This window comes from Arachis duranensis, chromosome 2 (genome assembly GCF_000817695.3).
Source record: "Arachis duranensis cultivar V14167 chromosome 2, aradu.V14167.gnm2.J7QH, whole genome shotgun sequence".
NCBI lineage: Eukaryota > Viridiplantae > Streptophyta > Magnoliopsida > Fabales > Fabaceae > Arachis > Arachis duranensis.
Window position 1 is genome coordinate 16,926,288 of NC_029773.3, and position 14,568 is coordinate 16,940,855.

At 35.8% G+C, this 14,568-nt stretch overlaps 2 protein-coding genes across 2 annotated transcripts; one reads left to right on the forward strand and one right to left on the reverse strand.

The window, feature by feature from the left end:
• Positions 1-1,228: 1,228 nt before the first annotated feature.
• LOC107473831 (uncharacterized) lies at positions 1,229-7,459 on the forward strand. The gene is made up of 7 exons (XM_052257764.1): positions 1,229-2,318; positions 2,564-2,881; positions 3,762-3,993; positions 4,332-5,382; positions 5,857-6,025; positions 6,488-6,645; positions 7,029-7,459. Exons 1-7 carry the CDS (start codon positions 1,556-1,558, stop codon positions 7,269-7,271), a joined length of 2,934 nt encoding a protein of 977 aa, XP_052113724.1. The 5' UTR covers positions 1,229-1,555; the 3' UTR covers positions 7,272-7,459.
• A 246-nt stretch (positions 7,460-7,705) lies between these two features.
• LOC107473810 (protein BOLA4, chloroplastic/mitochondrial) lies at positions 7,706-10,176 on the reverse strand. The gene is made up of 3 exons (XM_016093388.3): positions 9,753-10,176; positions 9,327-9,394; positions 7,706-8,196 (listed from the first exon to the last, which is right to left on the reverse strand). The coding sequence occupies exons 1-3, from the start codon at positions 10,029-10,031 to the stop codon at positions 8,046-8,048; spliced, it is 498 nt and encodes a 165-aa protein (XP_015948874.1). The 5' UTR covers positions 10,032-10,176; the 3' UTR covers positions 7,706-8,045.
• Positions 10,177-14,568: the final 4,392 nt, after the last annotated feature.

Below are 14,568 nucleotides of genomic sequence, written 5' to 3' on the forward strand. Positions count from 1 at the left end.
ATATGTACAAGAAAGAAGAATAGGATGGGTAGAAGTGGAGTGAGACCATTTGGGCGAGACCTGCTTCGTATTTAGAGGCAGACCTCTTGATTAAAATATTTTTTTTCACAAAACACAACCTGCGTTTTCGTTTTCCAAAAAATTAATTTGACACCACAAAAAACGCAGGCTGCATTTTGCATTTCCCAAAAAAAAGGCTGACATATAATACAAAACGCAAACTGCGTTTTGTTATTACAAAAAAAAACTAAACCCATCGCAAAGCGCACGCTGCGTTTGGGTTAATACAAAATAAAAAAAAAAGTTGAAAAGCATGCAAAAAACCAAAATGCAGGCTGCGTTTGTTTTGTTTCCCAAAAAAAAATGAGCCAAAAGTAAAACGTAGCTTATGTTTTAAGTCTGGTACGGCTTCCTTTTTGTATATGGAAGTAAAAGTAGTGATATACCTTAACATAGTAATTTTTGGTGTTTTTCAAAAGTGTGGAAGATACACAAATCAGACGGTCTGATTTCTATACTTCAATTTTTTTTATTTTTTTAACAGAAATTCTTCGGTCCGATTTCTATACTGTCACAAATTCCTCGGTCTGATTTCTGTATTGTCACAAATCTCTCGGTCCGATTTCACAAATTCCTCGGTCCGATTTTTATACTCTCACAAATTCTTCGATCCGATTTTATAAATCACTCGGTTCGATTTCTGTACTTTCACAAATCGGACGGTCCGATTTTTGTTTATCTAATTAAACGATCCCACATTTAAGTATAACACTCCATCAATCCACATTTTAAAAAAATACTGTTGCTACTCCAATATCAAAAACAAAATATGGTCTGATACCATAGCAAAAACAATTTGTCCATATATCTATTTCATTGAACAACGCCGATATTTGTTTCATAACCATGAGCCCAATAATTAATGTATTTATTTAATTTATTTAAATAAAAAATCTTAGAATAAAAAATAAGATTTAGAAATTAGAAACAATGTTATTCTAAAATGAAAAGAAAAAAAAAAGTAGCGGAGTAGGAAGAAGGAAGGTTCTGGAAGAGAAGGAATCAGAATCTAGGAAGCAAATAACAGAAGGGGAAATGAACACGTCAGCAAATAGTAGAAGGGCTAAAGGCAGCCACGCTACAAAATCACGGGAGCCAATCAGCATAAGAACTTGGATCTTGGGGTGGCCCCTTGTCTTTATCCTTGTCTCCGCTCCCTTCTGTCTTCTCTTCTGTTCTCTTCTGTTGCACTTCTGCCCAATAGAAGAAAGCAAATAACAAATGAAATTGGCTTCAACGAATGAATGAAAAGTGTTGTGGTGCTGGTACCCTTAACTTTCCTTCTCATTAAAAAAAATCCCACTTCCCTCGCAATTTAAAAACGTCTTCTTTCCTCGCCGCAAATGCACTTCGCGGTTCCCATTCAAAACCCTCCTTTCTTTACTTCCCTTCTTTCTCTTGAGCTTCAAGAATAAACTAATATCAAACCAATCAAGTGAGTGAGTGAGTGGCTGGCTGAATTGGTAATTTCAGCCAGCCAATCAGGAACTGACACATGGAAACTGCACCCGCTTGCTTCTTCTGCGGTGGAATCCCTGCAACTGCAACTGCCACAGCGACATCAACTCCGAATTCTGTGCCTTTCCGTTGTACCGTTAGAGTTCCCTTCTCTTCTTCGTTTGCCTCGCTCTGCCTGTTAGCTCGTACCAGGCACGGCGGCGGCGGCGGTGGCGCTTCTGTTTTTCGCTCTTTGTTCTCGTCGTCGTCTTCGTCGGTCACCGGCCTCGGCCTAATTCGAAGCGCCGCTAACAGCGAAACGAAGCTCCCGGCTCCAAGTAACGCTAAACGAAGTAGAAGAAGAACGCGAACGCGAACTGTTTCTCCTCCTACTCCTCGGCCTCCGTCTCCGGAGAAAACTAACAGTAACGGTAACGGTAACAGCAATGAGAATGGGGATCCTCTCGGGTGGAAGGATCTTGGGAAGAGTGTTGTGAGATGGATTAGGGAGGGCATGAGGGCCATGGCGTTGGATTTCGCGGCGGCGGAGTTGCAGGGGGAAGTGGAATTCGGTGAGCTGAGTCAGCGAATGGGGCCTGGTCTGACTTTTGTGATCGAGGCTCAGCCTTATCTGAACGCTGTTCCGATGCCACTTGGGCTTGAAGTGATGTGCTTCAAGGCCTGCACACACTACCCAACTCTCTTTGATCACTTCCAGAGGGAGCTTCGGGAGGTTCTCCAGGACCTTCAGAATAAGTCCTTGCTCCAAGACTGGCGCCAAACGCAGTCTTGGAAGCTGCTTAAAACTCTCGCCAATTCAGGTAGCTTTTACATTGTAGAGATTAACCTATATACAACTTTCATTTGGTAACTAACTAACTTTGTCAATTTCATAATAAAATATGTGCCATTATGGTTAGAGTCATACCTTGCCTAGAGATAAGGCCTGGACAGTTTTTGTAAGAGTGTGGACTTATCGCATGAACTAGCTTTTGGGGTTTAGTTTTAAGTACACTTCTAACACGTGATTGCTTACTTAAACTAACAATCATATTTGCAATTACAGCTCAGCATCGAGCAGTGGCCAGAAAGATAGTCCATCCCCTGCCCAAGACTGTCCAAGGTGTTTTAGGAATGGACTTGGACAAGGTCAAAGCAATGCAGCAGAGGATTGAGGATTTCACCAACCGCATGTCTGAACTACTCCGTATTGAAAGGGATGCTGAATTGGAGTTCACTCAGGAGGAATTGGATGCTGTTCCTAGGCCTCTGGATGATGCTTCCGACCCCTCAAGACCGATTGAGTTCTTGGTTAGCCATAGCCAGCCTCAGCAAGAACTCTGTGACACCATTTGCAACTTAACTGCCATCAGTACCTCTACCGGTATTCTCCTTTTTCCATTTTCTTACGAGTTATCCAGAGATATAGTAGGCAAATATCCTGCCAAGTTGGTATCTGCAATTCAACATGTCTTTAATTATGTCCATTCCATTTGCCATAAAAGAACTTGAATTGTTCACTTGATTACAACTTACTATTTGGAACACTATTTATAATAAGTGCCATGAAGCAGAGATGACAGGAGGACTAAGTCGCTCACCCGCTCTTTCATGAAGACTGTTCCGAATTCATTTATATTAATGTATATATGTTTGTATAGTCTGTCATTAGTTATTATTCAGTGGTTTCTTTTTTATTTATTTAATCATCCTCATTTTTTGTTTTAATTTAAATCACCCATCTATTCTAGTGAATGTATAGGGATCAGATGCCATTTATTGAGTGCATATCTTTTATTGATTTGATCCATGTTTTCTGTTGTAGATTTAAAAATTACAATCTTTCTTCTCAAATGTCTGCTTGAGTATGTTTGTTACTTCTGTATATGGCTCTTGTTTCCTTTATAAAGTGTGGACTTAATCATATTTGCTTGGTAAATCCATGTATTCACTTGTTAATATTCCTTACAAAAAGTTAAGAATTTTTAGTTAACTTTATGGAGGAATGGAAATGTTGAAGGTAGAGTCAGACCTAGGATAAACCTTGACTAGTCTAGTTTTAGCATGTAAAATTGCAATATGATCCACTCGGTGTCTATCCTGAGTAATAAAGCTCTTAGCTAACCTTTGCCCTATTATTCAAACATATGCCGCTCTTTATGCCGTATTAACACTTCATTGATGCAATTATGGAGACTGTTAATCAAACTTGGACCATGTAAATTAAAATACCTCTATATGATCCCATTTTATTTTGTAAACAGGACTTGGGGGAATGCATTTGGTGTTGTTCAAGGTTGAAGGTAACCATCGATTACCACCTACTACTCTTTCACCTGGAGATATGGTTTGTGTCAGAACATGTGACAGCAGGGGTGCAGTTACAACATCTTGCATACAAGGATTTGTGAACAATCTTGGGGATGATGGCTGCAGTATTATTATTGCTCTAGAGTCACGCCATGGTGATCCTACGTATAGTGGAAATATTTTGTGGTTTGAAGAAACATTTTTTGTAAAAAGGTTGAAGTAAGATTCTGAGAATTTTGTAGCCAAGTGAGGGCTACTATGATGTGTTTGATCAAATTCAAAAAATAAAAATGAAAATATATGATGTTTGCTGGAAAAGAAATAGAAGGAAAGACAGTGCTATGGTTGCAAGTGTCAACTAACTGCCACCTACTTCTCTTCTAAAATTTAGCTATATATGTTGCTGATTAGTTTCAAACAGATTAACCAATATAATCTGACTATTATGGTTGTCTATCAATTTCACTAATACTTTTCTCCTTGGCTAACTAACTATACATGTAAATATATGTCTTTTAAAAAACTTATATTTCTTGCTTCCAGCGCAACTGTGAAGCTCTAATGCTGCTTCAGAAGAATGGCTTGCGGAAGAAGAATCCTTCAATTGCTGTTGTAGCTACACTCTTTGGAGAAGAGGAAGATGTCACATGGCTTGAGAAGAACAATTTTGTTGACTGGGAAGAAGAAAAATTAAATGGACTGCTAGAAAATGAAACATTCGATAGTTCTCAGCAGCGAGCAATTGCATTGGGTTTGAATAAGAAGAGACCTGTATTGGTTATCCAAGGGCCTCCGGGTACAGGCAAGACTGGTTTGCTCAAGCAACTTATAGTATGTGCCGTTCAACAAGGTGAAAGGGTTCTAGTGACGGCACCTACGAATGCAGCTGTTGATAACATGGTTGAAAAGCTTTCAAATGTTGGATTAAATATTGTCCGAGTTGGAAATCCTGCTCGTATTTCAAAAGCTGTGGGATCAAAGTCTTTGGGTGCAATTGTAAATTCAAAGCTTGCAAGTTTTCGAGAAGAGTATGAAAGGAAAAAGTCAAATCTAAGGAAGGATCTAAGACTTTGTTTAAAGGACGATTCACTAGCTGCAGGCATACGGCAACTTCTGAAACAGCTGGGAAGGTCTCTCAAGAAAAAAGAAAAACAGACTATGAATGAAGTTTTATCTAGTGCGCAGGTTGTGCTTGCCACTAATACTGGAGCAGCTGATCCCTTGATTCGAAGGCTAGATGCTTTTGACTTGGTTGTCATAGATGAAGCGGGACAAGCAATTGAACCATCTTGTTGGATTCCTATATTGCAGGGAAAGCGCTGTATTCTTGCTGGCGATCAATGCCAACTTGCTCCTGTCATATTGTCCAGACAGGCCTTAGAAGGTGGCCTAGGAATATCACTACTGGAGAGAGCTACAGCTTTGCACGAAGGGATTCTAACCACCAGGCTAACAACACAATACCGTATGAATGATGCAATTGCTAGTTGGGCCTCAAAGGAGATGTACGGAGGATTGTTGAAGTCTTCTGAGTCTGTCTTTTCTCATCTTCTTGTAGACTCTCCTTTTGTTAAGGTACTACACCCAAAAATGATATTTCACTTCTCCATTTTTCATTTAAGTGCATCAAGGTTGTCCTAACTAAATCATTATTTTACTTCTTCCTGTTGTCTGCTTTGCCAGTTCTTGTTTTTCAAAAATGCTGCTCAAGATCATTCAAGTTGTTTGTAGAAGTTCTATATATAAGCTCTGCATATGAACATAAAAATGTAATATTGATCACTTATGCTTCTTTATAGACGACATGTAATGCCGCAGATGACAAATGGCAACACTTTTCAGGAAACAGTTCTCAAAAAGTGTGGTCAAGAATGTATAAAATTAACAAATAACTTCCTCTTGGTTACCATTCTGTGAATTGTCATATCTTTTCTGTTTTATTCTGATTTGTCTGTGCTTTTTAGTCTAGGATGTATTTGATCTTTGTCGGTATTTCCATTCCATTTACTTCCGCTAATACTTGGGAGAATGCATTTTCTGTTTTTGCAGCCTACTTGGATAACCCAATGTCCACTGCTATTGCTTGATACAAGAATGCCATATGGAAGTCTGTCGGTTGGTTGCGGAGAGCATCTGGACCCAGCAGGAACGGGCTCATTTTATAATGAAGGAGAAGCTGATATAGTTCTGCAGCACGTCGTTTCCTTGGTTTATGCTGGTAATAACATTTGACCCTTTTAAAGTTGTGACTTTCATGATCTTGGGTAATACTTTTTCAAAAAACTATTTTCCTACTGTGAAAGTTCTTTGGTTGTTCCTTTTTTTCTATGTATTATATTATATGTACTTATACCCAAGGCTTGACTCTCCAACTGTATAGATGATCAAATAAAATCTTGGGATGACCCTTCCATTCTATACTAGTTGGAACATTTTCTAGATAATATTGCATCATCTCTATAAAGTTTCAAATTCTCAATCAGTTTCAAAATGAGTCGTGCCTTGTATTTCTGCCACTTCCAACCTTGCTTAAAATTTTAAGCATATTACTTGTAAGTGAAGAAAAAATATGTTAATGCATGTCCTCTCTTTCATCATACTTATAAAATCATGTGACATTATTTGTTGATCGTGTTCTCGAATAAGATCTTCCTTTTGATAATTTGAATCTAAAATGCAGGTGTTAACCCAGCTGCCATTGTGGTGCAGTCCCCTTATGTCGCTCAAGTGCAGCTTCTGAGGGACATGCTTGATGAGGTACCTGAAGCTGCTGGTACTGAGGTTGCAACCATTGATAGTTTTCAAGGTCGCGAAGCTGATGCAGTAATTTTATCCATGGTATGATCTGAAACTCAATAGTGATTTACAGCTTGTCAAAGAGCCCATATCATCCAATTGCAATAGAATGTGAATGGGTTATTATACTGCAATCATTTTTCTATCTCTCAATGCCAGCATCCGGTTCTTATTATCAAGACTTTGACGACTCTGGCCTAACTCAACTAGGTTCTCTGAAGGATGTAGGGATCTCCTAGCTAGGATTTACCTACTTTTATTCATGGGACCTCAGCTAAATCAGATTTGATTAGTCAAGTTCCTGATTATAGGACCTTGATATGAGCCATTCACTCGCGAAAAATAAAAAAACAAAACCTGTGCTGTATCGGTTTTTCATGTGAATTGATGTTGTTTGGCTTGTTTTCTCCTTGTAAATTAAACAGGTACGGTCAAACACATTGGGAGCTGTTGGATTCCTTGGTGATAGCAGAAGAATCAATGTTGCCATCACAAGGGCACGCAAACATGTAGCCGTGGTCTGTGACAGCTCAACAATATGCCACAACACCTTCCTGGCAAGACTTCTGCGTCACATTCGACACTTTGGTCGGGTGAAGCATGCAGAACCAGGTAGTTTTGGGGGTTCTGGACTAGGGATGAACCCCACATTACCCTCCATTAATTAGTGTTGCATCAATAGCACTAAAGTTCATGGCCTTTCACGTGGCCAAAACTTATAATGTATATAGCAATTCTTGAATTTCATATTTGTATACAAAGTACAGCTTGCGCATGAAAAATAGCAGAATGCTTCATAGCCAATATACACATTGGCAAAATCTGATAGGAATACTTAAGTTTTAAAACAAATTAATTGTTAGTCACCCCTTGTACTACCAATTGTGTCGCTTAATTTTTTGGCGACTAAAATGCATTATAAGACCCATATTTTCCTATATAAAAGAAAAGTTGCACATTTAAAAACTATGCTTACTAAGAATATGATCAATTTAAACATTCGGTGCTGCTCTATGTATTGCACCTCCAACAATCAACAAATTGTAACATGATATCCTGTGAATTCATAATATAATGAATACTGGACGCGCTATGTCAAATAGATACAGAAAAATGAATTGTATTCCTGCAATTATAAGCTCTCATGTTTCAATTCAATATATTGAAACAATATATTGAAAACTGTAATTGTAGAGACGGCAATGTGAGCATCAATTGAAAAAGTGATGCGGGTGGATTGAAACATTTTGGACCATACACATTTGAAACTCACTTAAACCTTTTGGTAGATTAAAGAATTTAGGAACTCTCAAAGTCTAAAACAGAATACTGATCGCCAGTTGCATGTGAACATATAATGTAATTGCAGTAATAAAATTATTGATTCATTCCAAGAAGGCCTACAAAAATTATTAGGTGATCAAGATTCCCGTGAGCCTTTATCATTTTGTGGCAGCTTCGGCAGGGGTTCGAGTTGTCATCTGATCAACTGCGTGAACTGTGCTCTGAAGCTCCTCCCATATAGCTTTATACACCATCCTTTGCCGATTTACAGCCGATTGTCCCTCAAAGGCAGTGGATACAACATCGATACTGCAATGCCAAACCACAAATTAGAGCTATGTTCTAGTCAGGCCATATAACTGTGTCAAATGCAACTGTCAACTACATGAAGCCTTTGGCTAAGAGACAACTTTTGATCAGAATACACATGCAACAATATATTTGAAATTGTCACTATTTTCAGTTTGCCCTGCATTTATTTATTTTTGGTCGTGTTCTATTTTATCCTAAAAAATTTTGGAGAACAGGATTAGAACGACACAAGCAGTTGAATCTGCAATTACCAATCAACATTCTACATAGGCTCCAATTAAGTTGTTATGCAAGGAACAAACATATTTATTAAATTTTTCAGAGGCCCTAGAAATAGTTGGAAAGCAAAAGGTTTATATATGATTTATGATAGACATGCTGAAATTAGGAAGGATGTTTAATGATGTGAATATCACCAGAGGATGTGTTTGGTATAAGGGTAAAAATAGATAGAAATTTCATGAATGGATTCTAAATGTAAAATTTACCCCTCACCTTGACCCCATATCAAAGTCACCCATAATGTAAAATTTATGGTACTATTTAGTACATTTTGTTGAAATGTCATGCTTGCATTAAGTATGTTTCAATGGCTAAGATTGGAAAATTGGCTTTTATTGAATGCACATTAGCTAATCTTTTACAGGGCTTTCCTCAACTAAAAGGATTAGACAACTTTGTTTCATTCAAGCTTGTATCTTTATCAGTTGTTCTCTAAATCCCTAGAATGTGTCATACCTATTGCGATGATCTAGAAAGCACAAAAACGTCACGTTTTGTCATCCATTGAGAAGTTACCACAACAGCATTTTGAATGAAACAAAACAATCTTCTAACGAGAGGTAATTGTCAAAAAGAAAATAATCTTTTATGTGGGCTGTTGACTTCTATGATCCGTGTTAAACTTGTTGTAAGGACTAATTCTATATATTTTACAAATCTTAGCCTCTTGTGTAAGGATCAATGTGCTACACCCCTTGTATGTTTCTAGTTAAAGTTTTCAAGTGGCTCTCTACTAATGTTTGCTAGTAAATAACTAATAATTGATGATATATGTTAAAAATAAAATTACGTTGAAGTGATTTACAAAACAAAACTTCACTTGGATGGTTGAAGAAAATGCTTACCTTACATGGCGTCCATCACCATAAGCATCTTTTACGGTGACTGATTCAGCATTGAGTTGATCCTTTATCTGTCAAAACACATTACAAATTGTTTAAGATTGACTGATTCAGATACACAAATGTGAGTAAAAACGGAGTATTCGTGGATCATAGCCGTCCTTTTACCATATTTCTCCTCCATTTTACATTAACATTTTCAGTAATCTTCATACAAATTTTTTATAATCCATTGATCTTTCGTAATCTAACCCTAATTTCACTGTTCCATCCTAATTCCTAAATTCCATATCCAATTTCCCAACCCTGTTTCAGTGTTAATTGGGGAAAACAAATTAAGAACAAAAAAAACTATATAAATGGAGGGAAAGGATAATTATATAATTAGTGAATAACACAAGATGAATAATAAATGAAGAAAGAAAGAACCTTTTTCTCCATGGACTGCATGAGAGGGGAGTCGATAGAACCAGGGTCATTGACATGGGTGGCGCGTGTAGAAAACCTGCGAGTGGCGGCGAATAGAGAAGAAGAAGCAGCAGAAGGAGTGGGAGGAAGGGGTGAACGAGAGCGTGATGAAATGATGGAATTAGGGTTAGGAGGAGAAGGTAGAGTGAGAGAGGGATGAAGCTGAAGGAGAAAGGGAAGAGCTTGACGGAGAAGTGTTGTTGTGGCGTTGGATGAGAGTGACAACATCTGAGGACGCATCTTTAATGCTATGTAACAAACTACTCAGCTGCTCCTTCCTTGATTCGCCGATTATTATTACAGAAACACTCGTCTTCTTGCAAACAGGATCGCAATATGGATGCCAAAACCATGTGGTGCGCATTGCACAACACTTCCCCAACTTCATATTTTTTCTATTTTTTTTTAGGATTTAAGCACTCCGGTTACTAAAAAAGCACTTTTTATTTTTATTATTGACATAGTGGTGTTTTTAAATAATGTGGAGAGTTGGTGTGTTTTTTTTGCATGAATGATCCCAAATCTGACCCTTAGATTTGGGGTTTTAATTTTTTTTTTAAATTTACAAATCTGACCTTTAGATCTGTGCTTTAACGTTAAAAAATTTTTAAAACATGTAAATCGGACTCTCTGATTTGGAGAATTTTGATTTTTTTTATTTTTTTACTCAACTTACCTCGGTTTTCTATTTCTACCCAAAACTGAGCCTCAGTTTTTATTCTACCCAAAATCTGACTCTCAGTTTTTTATCCCTACTCAAATTTGAACTTTTGATTTGTAGTTTTTAATTTAAAAAAAAATAATTATCTCTATATCCATAAAAAATTACACCAATTTTTCATAACTATGCATAACACATTTCTCCAATCCATTACCAAAAAAATTATCCACTAAAAAACCAAAATAAAATACTTTTTACGTTTGATTTCTAGAATAAGGTGTTTTTTTCTTTTTTTTTCATCTGAATAAATAAAAGAATACTGAAATTGTAATGTCATCTATATTTTATATACAATCATTGCAATTTTTTCTAACCATAATAATTATAAATTCAGTTTAAACAATTTTTAAAAAATAACTTCATTGATCTAATTATTGAAATTGAATATATTGTAAGCAACTAAGCATCATGGATTTTTTATTCTAAAGAACTCTAAAGTATAATCTATTTAATATTTTTTGTAGTTATATATTCATAATCGAAGTAGTGTCTAATTTGTTCTTAAAATTCTCAATGAAAATTTCATTATGAATTAAATTTTGTGAATTTCTGTTAGTTTCTATCTTAGTTATTGTTAACATTGGTAAGTGCCAATTAAATATAGTGATATACTGACATAGACACCATAAATTTTATATTTAAAATAGTGTTTTAATTTAGTAATTTAGATTCATTTTAATTTCTCTACTAATATAAAACCCTAACTCTCAATTTACAACTTTCATCACTTTCACATTTTCTTCTTCTTGTTCATTGAAATTTATGTACCTTTTTCCTTTAATTCAGTTCATACGAGAGTCTTCATCACTTCAGAAATTCATGTCAAAGACACTTTTATTTTCAATTATGTTGATTTGCATATTATAAACATGATAAGTTATATATATTACACCTGCTCAATTTATGTCTAAGTGTACAATCTTACACTCTAAGTTGAGTGAAAAAAAAAATATATAAGAAATAATGAAAAGGCAAGATCTTTATTAGAAAAAGTAAAAAAAATGTCACAATATTTTTTTAAGGAGTATTTGAATATAAATTAGACTCATATAATTCATCCATATAGTAGAGCCATTAAAATGGGCTAAATTCATCAGTTTATTTATCAATTTAAATGGGTGGACTTTGTCCGTTTAAATTTTGGACTAAATGGGTTGAGCTCGATTAATCCAAAAAAGATGACGGGTTAAACGGTTTAACTCACAGGCTAAATAGGTGGCCCATTTATTTTTTTTTACATTTTTACAAAAAAAAATAGCACTTTTAACCAACCCGAAAATTCGACCCATCAATTAAAAATATTATTTTTTAAAGGTTTTTGACCTAAAAGTGATATTTTTTATTAAAATATTTTTCAAAAAATAAAACTAAATGATAAACAAGCTGGCCTGTTTAACCCATCAGACTGACCATAAACGGTCGGGGTTGAAAAAATCATGGCCGCGAATGAAGCGGATTTAAACGGTCCAGCCCATTTAACCTACGAGCTTGACGAGCTGGGCCTAAATGGGTCGGGTTAGCCCGTTTGACAACCCTACTGCATAGGGTTAAAAAAGTAAGTAAAGACATATTATTTATTCAGATAGTGCATTTTATTATTTTATTGATATTGATTCATTTTCAATCAAATATATAATTGACTTTTTACGCTATATTCTGTATAAAAAATTATGATCGAATAAAGCATTTTTTGAGAATAGACCCAATTTTAGATTGGATTGGTTTTGGTGGTCGAGTACCCGATTAAATCTTAAATTAAAAAAAAATAAATGAAAAAATTGGGAGAAAAGAAAAAAATTTTCTAATAGTAAAATTTAAAAATAGATATGATTAATTTTAACAATATCAAAATAAATCATATTTATACTCAAATTCTTTTTTTAGATTCACAGAATATCAACCCTAAACCAATAGATTTACAAAAATTAATCAACAAATTCACAAACAAACTCATAAGAATTCACTAATAATAGAAGAGAACATTAGCCCTAAACTAACAGACTGACAAAATTTAACAATCAGATTCACAAAAAATGAAAGAGAACAAATCGAAAATGAGGAAGATTGCTGAAGCACTGAAGCAGAAGAAGATTTTTAAAGCATTGAAGCAGAAAAAGAGTTGGCAGTGAAGACGACGCTGATGGAGACGACGATGCTGCTGGAGAATACGATATTGACGGAGACGACGATGCTGCTGACAGAAATGACGCTGACGAAGACACTGACGGAGATGAAAATACCATGAGAAAGTTGCTGTCAATTTGCTAGGTAGAATAACAATGAGGAAGCTTTGTTAGGGTTCTTCTTTTGGGAGAGAAATATGATAAGTGTAGTGGGGACTGGAGAGGCTGCAATGGATTTAGGGTTAGGTTAATAATCAGTAAAAATTATATATATATTTTTTAATTTTATATATTTTTTAATTTAATTAATAAAGGGTTCAGATTTCGCTCCCCAAAATTATCATCCAAATCAATTAATAGTGAATGTCATCAGTTCGGTTCGGGTTATACCCAATTATTCATTGATTTCAGAACTAATTTAATTTGTTCAGTTCGAATTCAGATGGATAATCGCGTACCTGATACCCGTGAACACCCTAATTATTTTGCATATTATAGACGGAATAAGTTATATATATTACACCTGCTCAATATATGTCTAAATGCACAATTTTACACTCAAGTTGAGTAAAAAAAATATAAGAGATAATAAAACGTCAAGGTCTTTACTAGAAAAGGTAAAAAATGTCACTATTTTTTCAAGGAGTACTTGAATATAAATTAAACTCATATAATTCATTTGTATAGAGTTGAAAAGTACGTAGAGACATATTATTTATTCAGGTAGTGTGTTCTATTATTTTATTGATAATAATTTATTTTCAATCAGATATGCAATTGATTTTTTATGCTATATTTTGTATAAAAAATATGATCAAGTAACACCCACAAATCATATGTTAAATTGTTATCGGGAGTTCCTTCATGAAAGTCACGAGAGATGAACCATGATAAGTGATGAGCGGATAATTTATACGCTTTTTGGCATTGTTTTTAGGTAGTTTTAGTAAGTTCAAGCTACTTTTAGGGATGTTTTCATTAGTTTTATGTTAAATTCACATTTCTGGACTTTACTATGAGTTTGTGTGTTTTTCTGTGATTTCAGGTAATTTCTGGCTGAAATTGAGGGACTTGAGCAAAACTCTGAAAAAGGCTGACAAAAGGACTTCTGATGCTGTTGGAATCTGACCTCCCTGCACTCAAAATAGATTTTTTGGAGCTACAGAACTCTAATTGGCGCGCTCTTAACGGCGTTGGAAAGTAGAAATCCAGAGCTTTCCAGCAATATATAATAGTCCATACTTTATTCGGAAATTGACGATGTAACTTGGCGTTGAACGCCAAGTACATGCTGCTGTCTGGAGTTAAACGCCAGAAACACGTCATGATCCGGAGTTAAACGCCCAAAACACGTTATAACTTGGCGTTCAACTCCAAGAAAAGCCTCAGCTCGTGGATAGATCAAGTTCAGCCCAAGCACACACCAAGTGGGCCCCGGAAGTGAATTTATGCATCAATTACTTACTCATGTAAACCCTAGTAGCTAGTTTATTATAAATAGGACTTTTTACTAGTGTATTAGATATCTCTGGACGCCTAGTCCTTAGACCATGGGGGCTGGCCATTCGGCCATGCCTGAATCTTTCACTTATGTATTTTCAACAGTGGAGTTTCTGCACACCATAGATTAAGGGTGTGGAGCTCTGCTGTACCTCAAGTTTCAATACAATTACTATTACTTTCATTCAATTCTCTTTTATTCTTATTCCAAGATATACGTTGCACAACACTTTGATGAATGTGATGATCCGTGACACTCATCATCATTCTCACCTATGAACATGCGTGACTGACAACCACTTCCGTTCTACTCTAGGCCGGGCGCATATCTCTTAGATTCCCCAACAGAATCTTCGTGGTATAAGCTAGATAGATGGCGGCATTCATGGGGATCCGGAAAGTCTAACCTTGTCTGTGGTATTCCGAGTAGGAT